Source organism: Lepus europaeus, chromosome 6, assembly GCF_033115175.1.
Source record: "Lepus europaeus isolate LE1 chromosome 6, mLepTim1.pri, whole genome shotgun sequence".
NCBI lineage: Eukaryota > Metazoa > Chordata > Mammalia > Lagomorpha > Leporidae > Lepus > Lepus europaeus.
In genome coordinates, this window is record NC_084832.1 from 62,873,294 (window position 1) to 62,885,406 (window position 12,113).

Genomic DNA, 12,113 nt, shown 5'->3' on the forward strand with positions numbered 1-12,113 from the left:
TTTGTACATCATTATTTATAATAGCCAGAAAGTGGAAGAAATCCAAATGTTCATCAACAAAGTGGTATATCCATACAGTAGACTATTATTTAGCTACAAACCTGAATGAATCTTGAAAACAATGTTAAAGAATCTAGTCAAGAAAGTCTTAAAAGTTCTTTTTGAGGTAATCAAAATGTCCCAAAATTTGTTGAGATGGTTGTATAATTTTTTGTGTGTTTTCTAGAAGCCACTGAACTGTACTTTCACTGTGTAAATACTATGATACATGGATCATATCAATAAAAATTTTATAAAACCATTTGCATTTTAAATATGTGTTTCATTTAAATGTGATTGTTCATGCTGAAATAAATTATTACAAAATGTTACCAATCTGTCTTTGATAAATAAGTTAAATTTATGGAATCAATTTCAGAATTAAAGCATTAATAGATACATGGTGTTAAATAGTTTACTGTATGCTTCCTAATTATATATCTACAAATAGTACACAAAGTATAAATATGCTAAAATACCTCAAGATCAGAGAGCAAAAGTAAGTATAAATGTGACTTTAAAATTAAATATATTTTTGAATTCTAAATTTTTAACTGACAAATGATCCATTCGCAGATGCTACTGCAGGTCTTTGTTGATTTGGTTACTATGGTGACTAGATACATTCCTGTACAACAGGAAGCTTACTGTACATTGGCTAATTTGATAGGAAGTGAAGGTTTGTGGTAGGTATTGTTGAGTATACTGATCATTGATTGTACCTTTAACATTTCACCTCTAAATATATTTTCACTGGAGAGCTATAAAATGATAAAAATGCTTCCAGAATTAAGTTTGTAAAGCTTGACTTGTCAGACTAGGGTAATCGAAGGTCCAGCTTGCCAATGAAGATTACCTCAGTACTTAGTGAACTAGAACAAAATAGGACATCTGTAGCCGAAACTTGAATCTTCAGCAGCCATTGGTAGCTGCGTTAGCAACAGTTGAATGAGAAAATTAAAGAGGATGCAAGCAACAGTAAGTAATTACTAAGGTTTTACAAGTGACTTTACTAGATAAGCTTGTTTATGATTTACCACTTCAATCAAATGTTATAGTTTATACCTAAATCTTATTTGTGAGATACTAGTACTTTCTTAAAACTATAAGCTCGGGTAGGGAATTAAAAAGATACAAATATGCCAGATTTAGGTAAGCTTAAAATTTATTAATTGCTTTTACTATAGAATAATTTTAATAAACCTAGAGTTATCTGTATCTTGAAAAATACTTTGAATAAATAAACTTAATCAACTTTCTAATCAAAACTGGACACTAATAATTTAAATATATGAATTATTTATAAATGAAATTATTTTAGCCTACAGCTTACATTTGTTGCTAAGTGAGTTATATTTTAGCATTTTTTTCAGGTTTATGTATTTGTTTAAAAGAGTTACAGGTAGAGAGGGAGATCTTTCATCCGCTGGTTCACTACCCAAATAGTCTCAATGGCTAGAGCTGGGTCGATCCAAAGCCAGGAGCCAAGAGCCTCTTCTGGGTCTCCCACATGGGTGCAGGGGCCCAAATACTTGGGCCATCTTCTACTGCTTTCCCAGGCCGTAAGCCGAGAGCTGGATCAGAAGTGGAGCAGCCGGGACACAAACCAATGCCCATATGGGATGCCAGCCCTGCAGGCGGTGGTTTTACCTGCTACACCAGGGCACCAGCACCTGTTTTAGCATTTTTAACTTAAAAATGTGTGAAGTCTGGGCTGGCGTCATGGCGCAGAAGGTTAATCCTCCGCCTGCGGTCCCAGCATCCCATATGGGCGCCGACTCTAGTCCCGGTTGCTCCTCTTCCAATCTAGCTCTCTGCTGTGGCCTGGGAAAGCAGTACAAGATGGCCCAAGTCCTTGGGCCCCTGTGCCTGCATGGGGCACCCCGGGAAGGCTCCTGGCTCCTGGCTTCGGATCGGCACAACTCTGGCTGCTGCGGCCAGTTGGGGAGTAAACCAGCAGATGAAGACCTCTCTCTCTGTCTCTGCCTCTCCTCTCTCTGTGTAACTCTGACTTTCAAATAAATTAAGAAATCTTTTTAAAAAAAGAATTATCAGTCCAGATATACTCTTTATGAAATTACAAATGAGATTTTCAGAAGTTATAAGAAAAGGAAAGCTGTGACAGACTGCTATAAGTCTACTGAAAGAAATACAACTCTATGGGAATTAACATCCATCTTTATAAACAAAATTTTCAATAATTATATTTGAGCATATTTATTAATATGATTGAAATGACTTTCATACATATACATACACTTGTCCCTGGATAATTTATTACAAAGTTCGAAATAACCTAACAGTATTTGAAATCCATGTAATTTGTCATCATAAAACTTTAGAAACTTAGGATTAGTTCAGTGACTTATTTTGACTTCTACTTTTTATGTTGTGAGATGTTTAGTCTCAATACCTATTATTTTAATTCTAAATCTCCAACATATAAACTTTTGTGTTTAAGGAGTACAGTGAATTGATTTTGATATCTTGATGTAAGCTATGATATTGTAATCATCCTCTTGGGTGATCTTAATACTCTGGACTTAATTTAAATGCCTTTCTCTACAGAGAATGCTTGAAAGCCATGCAAAGCCAAATGACAGCCGGAAATTTGAATTGACACTGATAAAACACTAATTATTTTAAATCCATATATTTTTATTTAAAATAAATTGTATTTAAAATGAGAAATATTTTTTAAAGATTTATTTATTTATTTTGAGATAAATAAATAAAATAAATTGTATTTAAAATGAGAAATATTTTTTAAAGATTTATTTGTTTTGAAAGACACTTACAGAGAGAGGGATCATCCATCTGATGGTTCACTCCCCAGATGGCTGCAATGGCTAAGGCTGCACCAAGAGCCAGAAGCTTCTTCTGGGTCTCCCATGTGAGTGGCAGGGGCCCAGGACCATTTTCTGCTGCTTTTCCCAGGCCATTGACAATGAGCTGGATTGGAAGTGGAACACCAGGATAGGAACTGGTGCCATCTGAGATTCTGATATTACAGACAGCAGCTTTGCCCAGTATGCCTACAAACTGGCTCCAAGAAACTTTTTTTTTTAGGTTTCATTTATTTATTTATTAATTTAATTGAACGTCAGAGCTATGGAGAGAGAGGGAGAAACAAAGGGAGAGAGGTCTTCCATTTACTGGTTCACTCTCCAGATGACATAATGGCCAGGGCTGAGCCAGGCCAAAGCCAGAAGATTCCTCCTGGTCTCCCATATGGGTGCCTAGGGACCCAAACATCCAGGCCATCCTCTGCTGCTTTTCCCAGGCCACCAGCAGAGAGCTGGATCAGAAGTGGAACAGCTGGAACACAAACTAGCACCCATATGGGATGCCAGCATTGCAGGTGGTAGCTTTACTTGCTATGCCACAATGCCCTGCTCCAAAGAAACATGTTGAATATCAAGACCTTTCAATAGAGCTTGTTCCAAAACTAAAAATTTAATTGTTGCCAACCCTCATGCGTATGTATTTTTTCAATAGAATACATGGTAGACTTGTGCAAGTATGACCCTTTTTGATAGGATTAATTAGAGAATGAAAAACAGATCTATTTATAAGCCATTTTGAAATAGGTGAGGACACAGATACTTTGTTGCATATATTAAATACAGACATCTATGTATCTACACATACCTGTATATACACATATATGTAGGCATTGTCTAATTTATTTATACATATGGTATAGTACCCCATATTTCTTGCATTGTTAGGAACTGAAGTATTCCACATAGTATAGATGATTAAACCAAGAAAAAAGGATTTTCTTACTTCTTTTATGGAAGTACTAAGTTTTTTTTTTTTTTTTTTTGGAAGGCATACTCTGTGTCAGGCCTTGTGCTAGGATTTTCCATTTAGTGTTTTCCTTAATCTTACCACTGCCTTACAAATATTTCCTTTTAAGAAAGAAGACACTGGCTTACAGAGGTTAAATAATTTACCCAAAAATTGCACCTCCATTAAGTAATAGAGTAAAATTTGAACATGGAATTATACAACATGTATACATATTATTTTCTATCACAGTGACTTTATTTCTTTTGAAACAATTATGAAGACAAGTAAACCTACACAGAAAATAAGTATTTTCTGATTATCATATGTTATACTCTAGTCTTCTATTATAGCCTTGTAATTTGCTGTAATGATCTATCTTCCTAATCTATGTATTCCCAAATCCTCAAAGTCTGCCTAGTATATAGTGGTTCCTTATTATTTGTCAAATAAATAAATTGAATAGATAGATGGTTAATCTCAATTGTTTGTGTAAATGTTGGGATCAAACTTGTATTCTAATGTTTAATTCCTATCTTTCACAGGGCTCAAAACCAAATTTAAAACATTACCTTGATGATTTTCTTTTTACTTACAAATCTTAATCTCTGTTTTATACTTCAGCTGAAATATGTTAACATCAGCCAGCAGATCTTCAGCCTAATGCAGATAAGGCTTAATTCAAAGTTCTTGTTATCAAGTCAACTTAATAACCCTTTAATGTATAGATAATACAGACTTATTTGTAAATTGATAGTACATTCACCTCCCATCTTAATTTGTTAGGAAGAAATACACTTCCCATCTTAATTTGTTGGGAAACTCATATACACATAATAGATTCAAGCTTAGGTACAATATTATTGAGATATCTGCACTTTCTTGAGATGAATAAACCCAGAAAGTAATTGGATTGTAATTTTGAAGCTTGGGGAATCCAAAGCTACATTTTATATTATGGTAACCGTTAGCCACATGTGGCTGTTTAAACTAATTAAAATTACATATTCAGTTCTTCATTTTCTCTTATCACGTTTCAAGTACTCAATAACCACATGTATCTAGAGGCTGTCCTATCAGCACAAATAAAGAATGCTTCCATCATCATAAAACAGTCTGTAAGCTCTGGTGTTGATGTTAGAGGAAAAGATTTAGGAGCCATTTGAAGATCAACAGTGTTTAATTCAGCAAACTTTTTTTTTAATATTTATTTATTTGCTGGTGCCGTGGCTGACTAGGCTAATCCTCCACTTGCAGCGCCTGCACACGGGGTTCTAGTCCCCAGCGGCCATTGGGGGGTGAACCAACGGAAAGAGGAAGACCTTTCTCTCTGTCTCTCTCACTGTCCACTCTGCCTGTCAAAAAATAATAATAATAATAATAAAAAGATTATTTATTTATTTGAGAGACAGATTGTCTTCACTTGTTCACTCCCCAAAGGCTGCAATGGCTAGAGCTGGGCCGATCTGGAGCTAGGAGCTAGGAGCTTTTTCTGGGTCTCCTACATGGGTGCAGGGGCCCAAGCACTTGGGCTGCATTCACTGCTTTCCCAGGCCATTAGCAGGGAGCTGGATTGGAAGAGGAGCAGCTGGGACTCAACAGCGCTCATATGGGATGCCAGTGCCACAGGCAGAGGCTTAACCTATTGTACCAAGCACCAACTCCACAAACATTTCTTAGGAGTGGTTAAAAAGTTAAATGGAAAATGGAATTAAAAAGGTAAGTTTATTTTGGTGTAAAAAGTTTTGAAATCTACACATTCACAGAGGTTGCCATATTATGAAGAAATAATGCATGGATTTCAGACTTTTTTGTACCAAAAGAAACTTGTCTTTTAAGTCCATTTTTCCATGAAATTTTTGAAGTGCCTATATCTGTATTATTGCTAAAATCTAAGATTATTTTTGAAGAGAGATTTAGCAAAAACTAATAGTGGTTTAGATAGGAAGATATAACTTCTTATCTCAAGGTGTTTATGTTTTTAAAATGGTCACTCATTTTGATTCCTTTAAAAAAAAAATACATGCAGGGCCGGCGCCATGGCTCAACAGGCTAATCCTCCGCCTTGCGGCGCCGGCACACCGGGTTCTAGTCCCGGTCGGGGCTCCGGATTCTGTCCCGGTTGCCCCTCTTCCAGGCCAGCTCTCTGCTGTGGCCAGGGAGTACAGTGGAGGATGGCCCAAGTGCTTGGGCCCTGCACCCCATGGGAGACCAGGAGAAGCACCTGGCTCCTGCCATCGGATCAGCGCGGCCGCGGCGGCCATTGGAGGGTGAACCAACGGCGAAGGAAGACCTTTCTGTCTCTCTCTCTCACTGTCCACTCTGCCTGTCAAAAATAAAAAAAAATAAAAAAAATACATGCAGATGTTACTAATAAATGCTTATACCTTCATGTTTGAATAAAGTTAATTTGTATAGACAAAGTTGATAACTCACTTGACATTTCAAAGTGATACCCAGATGATTTTATTATTATTAATATTCACTTGAATTTACCTCACTCTAAGTGCCTGGTTGATATAAATTGAGTTTTAAGTTAACATGCTTTGGAGTAGTTTATTTTACGTATATGGAAACAGTTTGCTGAATGTATAGCATAAAATAACCTTTTGAATAATTCCAGTTATCCCTTAGCTTACTTTTTAAAGAAATCTGTACTGGACCAAATGATATCTCAGGTCTCACTTAGCTCTGACTATCTCTACTGTACACTCCGTGTAGGCAGAGGAGTTCCTGAATCATGCGTCCTAATCACTGGTATCTCTGCCCTCTTGACCTTCTTTCTTCCTGCCTCACTGCAGTGATGTCTTTATCTGGTTTTCCTGCTTTTATTGAAATTTATTTTTCTTCCCCAAATAAATAATTTTAAATTTGATTCTTACATTTTTAAAAATATTTATTTGAGAGAGTTACACAAAGAAAGGAAGAGACAGAGCAAGAGAGAGAGAGAGATTCTTCTATCTGCTGGTGTACGTCCCAAATGGCTGCAGTGGTCAGGGCCACATCAGGCCAAAGCCAGGAGTCAGCTTCTTCCCATCTCTCACAAGGGTGCAGGGACCCAATTACTTGAGCCATCTTTTGCTACTTTCCCAGGTGCATTAGCAGGGAGCTTACAGCGCCAATATGGGATGCCAGCGTTGTAGACAGGAGCCCTACTCACTACACCACAATGCTGGCCACTAATTCTTATATTTTATCTATTCTCTTCCAAATTTCTCCAAGCCATTGTAAATATCTTTATTATTTATTAAGGAATTTAGAGAACATTAAATTTTATATTTTATAAATTTGTGTGCTGTTTATTAATGTACATAGTGGGCATATTTATAGGTTTAATCAATGACATTTTCATTTTTTATACTGTTACTTTTTAATATAGCATTTTAAATAGATTTTTCCTTGTATCGTCATTGCACAATGCAAGAATAAAAGTCTACAAAGTGTAGCATTACTTAGTCATTATAAATAAATGCTAATCTACCCTTTGTTGGTAGCAACTTTACCAAAAACATATTTTAAGTATATGTTTGTTACTCAGTAGGCAGTAAAAATATTTGTACTGAACATTTAAAATTTCCACTGACATTATGTATCTCTGCTCAAGATGCCTGAATTTGAACTGTTGGCAGGCACTCAAATAATTGTTTTTGTCACTCACTGTTGACACTAATAACTCAAACAAGACATTAGACATTTCCAGCATTTGCACTAATAAATGGCAAAGGAAAACTGCTAGATTAATATACTGCAGTAGTGTGTTAGAGTAAGGTCTTGAACATGCCAGCAAATCTGTTGCTAAAAATTTAAGAAGTCCAAGATACTGAAGAGAGAAATATATTGGAAATTTTTGAAAAATCATAATGTTATAAAATGCATCACATTATGGGTTTGAACCGTGATTCTTCTTAATTTTTAAAATTTATGTAAAGGGGACAAATTTCATGTATTTCATATCTGAACTCTGATTCTTTAAACTGGGGTTAAGATGATTAACAGTACATTTTAGGTAAATAAGTATGAATTTAAGAGCATACCTATTTGTTTCTGTGATATTTGAAGATATTGGAGAATTTCGTTTTTTAAAAAAAACCAGTAAGATACTGCATAATTATTTTATGGTATTGTATTTATTAAATGTGCTTCATAATATCTCCCTGTGCCAGTACAGACATCAGCGATAGGACTCAAAAATTATAGATAACTTACCAAGGTTTCTCACTTGTCACATTTCCAAGGGTTACTTCGTTTATAAGATTTTTCTGGTCATTGGACTAGATTATTTTGATTTTATGATGCTGTACCAATTCATTTATGATTATTCTAGAAAGAGTTTTTGCATATTTTATCTCAGGTGAAATAGCTAGTCTGTCATTTGTAAATCTTTCCCTGTCTAACTTGTATGTGCTCCATACATCATACTTGTATTTATAATGAGATTATGGAAAATTCCATACATTTGTGTCAGATGAATGTAAAAATGATGTAGGTATCCGGGTAAGTTGAAGATAAGTGAATTCTGTATTTTGGAGGTGGCCAAAATTGAACCACACGTATATTTATATATTTATATGTGTTAATTTCTATTCATAATCTTTCAGTTTAATCTTTTAAAAATAATCATACTTGATATTACTGTGGTTTAGCTTGAGTCCTATAACTTTTCTTTGTCATATCATGAAAGTAACTTGTTTCATATTCTGTCTCCATTATCTATTACAGAACTTCTTATGTAATAAGACCTCAATAAATATCTGTTGAATGGATGAATGAATTCCACATAATGCTCAGGCTTCATATTCTATTCATCTTTTATTCACTGAACAAAAGTTTGTTGAGAACCTGTTATGAGTTGGGCTCTGGGGCATAGAATTTTATAAAACACATCAAGATATTTGTTTTCCTGGTGAACTTTGATTTTAAAACTAACAAGTAACTGCACAAAATAATTTCAGATAGTGGTAAGTACTAGGCAAAATATAAAATACATTGATAAAGTAGAAAGTAGGTAAGGAGTATATATTCCCCACAATTAGGTGGTTAAGTTTTCTGTGAGACGATATTTGAGATACTGGAGTTATAATAAGGAGCCAGGCTTGTGAAGATCCTGGGAGAAAAGCCATGATTTAAGTATTCCTGTAAACCTTAGCAAGAAAGATGTTTATGAAGTGTGTGTGTGTGTGTATGTGTGTGTAAGATATATTTGAAAGAGTTAGAGAGAAGGAGAGACACAGAAAGAGATCTTCCATCCATTGATTAACTCCCCAAATGACAGCAACAGCCAAGACTGGGCCAAGCTGAAACCAGGAGCTTCTTCTGGGTCTCCCACAAGGGTACAGGGGCTCAAATGCTTAGGCCATCTTCTGCTTTCCCAGGCACATTATCAGGAAGCTGGGTCAGAATTAGAGCAGCTGGGACTCGAACCGGCACCCTTATGGGATGCTGGCACTGCAAACAGTGGCTTTACTCACCACGCCACAGTGCTGGCCCCAAAATAAGTCTTTTTTTTTTTTTTTTAAAGATGTATTTTATTTATTTGAAAGACAGAGTTACAGAGAGAGGTAGAGACAGAAAGAGAAGTCTTCTATCCGCTGGTTCACACCCCAGATGGCCGGAGCTGCGTCAATCCGAAGCCAGGAGCCAGGAGCTTCTTCTGGGTCTCCCACGTGGGTGCAGAGGCTCAAGGACTTGGGCCATTTTCCACTGCTTTCCCAGGCCGTAGCAGAGAGCTGGATCAGAAGAGGAGCAGCCGGGATTAGAACCGGCACCCATATGGGATGCTGGCACTTCAGGCCTGGGCTTTAACCCGCTGCGCCCCAGCGCTGGACCCCCAAAATAAGTCTTTAAAAAAAAAAGAACAAATGGGCAAAGTGACATAAACAAGCAATTTACTAAAGAACTAGTAACAAATAATAATCAAAGCAGGACAAATTTAAACAACACTAATGTCCTATTTTTTTTTCGAGGTTGCAGAGAATGTAGTAAAAGGTGTTCTCATAGATGACAAGAAGGGAGATGAAATAGTCTAACCCTTTTAAAAGGAACTTTATCTGCCGGTGCTGCGGCTCGCTAGGCTAATCCTCCGTCTGTGGCACCGGCACCCTGGGTTCTAGTCCTGGTTGGGGCACCAGGTTCTAGTCCCGGTTGCTCCTCTTCCAGTCCAGCTCTCTGCTGTGGCCTGGGAAGGCGGTAGAGGATGGCCCAAGTGCTTGGGCCCTGCACCCACGTGGGAAACCAGGAGGAAGCACTTGGCTCCTGGCTTCGGATCAGCGCAGCGTGCTGGCCATAGTGACCATTTGGGGGGTGAACCAATGGAAGGAAGACCTTTCTCTCTCTCTCTCTCACTGTCTAACTCTGCCTGTCAGAAAAAAAAAGAAAAGAAAAAAAAGAAGTTGAGCAACAGGCATCAGAATTCCTTTTCTGGGAATCCGTCATAAGGAAATAGTATTAATTATTACAAGGAAAAAACTAAAGTTCTCTGGCATTACTAACAATAATAGAAAAATGGAAAACTAACAATTCCTTATGTTAAGGGAGTGGTGAAATTATGATGGATGGAAAATTTTGAGTTTGTAAGCCTTTTATTAAATTAGCACTAAAAAGAAAAAGGATGCAGAGTACATTATCTTAAAGCTAGACTTTAGGATGTAATCAGTCCTGTGTGACATAAGACTTAAGAAATTTATCAAAATATTGATGTTTACCTTGGAACTTTTTCTACCCAGTATTCTATTTTTTTCTATTTTTCAAATGTCTTAAAAGTAATTACTCCCTTAATAATAAAAAGAAAATTACTTAAAATGATGTGATTAATACATTATCAGCTATAACTTAAGATGTCATAATAATTCAAATATGCTCAACTCATGCTTTACCTGTCAGTTTATAATTTATCTTTAGAAAATCCTATTACCCATCAACTGATGAACTCATTCTGTGGTTTGATTTCATCTTTGTTTCAAAGTGGTTTATTGACTTTCCAATAAAAGTTTGGAATAAAAGGAAGCCGCTATCTTCCTTTTTTTGACATTAAATTTTTGATAAATATTTTATATTTATTGGGTACAACAGATTTTGAAATATGCTTATATTGTAGAATGGCTAACTCAAGCCGATTAACTTTTGTATTACTTCATACTTACTTTATGTGTGATGAAGTCATTTAAAATCTAGCAGTTTTCAAGGCTTGCCATGAATTATGCTCACCTTGTTGCATGATAGATCTCTTGAACTTATTTCCCCAGTTCACACCTTACTTGTTCATTCTTTTAATAGTATCCATCCGTATAGAGTTGTCTACTGTGTACCGCTAGTTCCATAAATATGACAAACATGTATGTCCCTGCTTTTTGGAGCTGAAAGTCTGAAGCGACAGACAGATGCCACTATCTTTTCTTTCTGTTCTCTTTACTTTTGATTCAACTCTATTAACTTTTTTTACAAGCCAACATTATAAATGTGCAATCCTCATATTCCTTCTCAATTTCTAAGGTTAAACAGCTCACCTCTCTTTTACTGTTTTGATTAATGCTGTTTCTCTTGATTTTAAGGTTATACTGGTACAAGTTAATCCGGGGGAAGCATTTACAATACGAAGAGAAGATGGACAGTATCAGTGCATTACAGGTATGAATGATAATTTATTATCATTGAGGCAAGAGAGACAAATTGATGATGTATAACTGTATGATTGTGGGCTCTTCCTTTTCATTCTCAGGACCAAGTAGAAGCACAAGCATTACCTTAGTTACCTTTACATTTAACTATTGCAGTAGCATCATCCTTTCTAGTCCTATATCCTGTTTTTTTGACTGACCTTACTGTTCCTGTCACTTTCCTACTCAAAAAAAATCTTCATTGACTCCAATCTGGGTTCTTAGTCTTTCGAAAAAGATCATTTCAGCTTTCTAGTCTTGCTCCCACTTCCCTTTTACTATTCCTTTCCTTCACTCTTTCTAAACCGACTTGTTCACTAAATCTTAAACCTGTCTCGTATTATTGATACTGTTTGCCGTATTTTAGAATTCACCCCCTACTCCTCCATTGCCAGCCTGTCCAAACAACCCTACCAATAGCTGCAACACTGAGCTCAGATCTTACTTTAACAGATCTTTGTACCCATTTTTTACTGTGCATCCCCTTAGCACTGCTGACTTGTAGGCTGGGTAATTCTTTGCTGTGGGGCTATGCAGTGAATTGTTGGATGTTTAGCAGAATCTTTGACCTCTACCTACCCCTCTGCTTATCCCCTTTATGTCAACAAAAGTGTCTCCAGATCCCATCAA

At 36.4% G+C, this 12,113-nt stretch overlaps 1 protein-coding gene across 3 annotated transcripts in view; it reads left to right on the forward strand.

Annotated features, from left to right (window-relative positions):
- The window catches only part of FNDC3A (fibronectin type III domain containing 3A), a 187,190-nt gene that overhangs the window by 33,199 nt on the left and 141,878 nt on the right, over positions 1–12,113 (forward strand). For all 3 annotated transcript variants that reach the window (XM_062194208.1, XM_062194206.1, XM_062194207.1), the window contains exon 3: positions 11,379–11,454. In XM_062194208.1, coding sequence (XP_062050192.1) covers positions 11,379–11,454 — 76 coding nt within the window. The remainder of the gene's footprint in view (positions 1–11,378; positions 11,455–12,113) is intronic.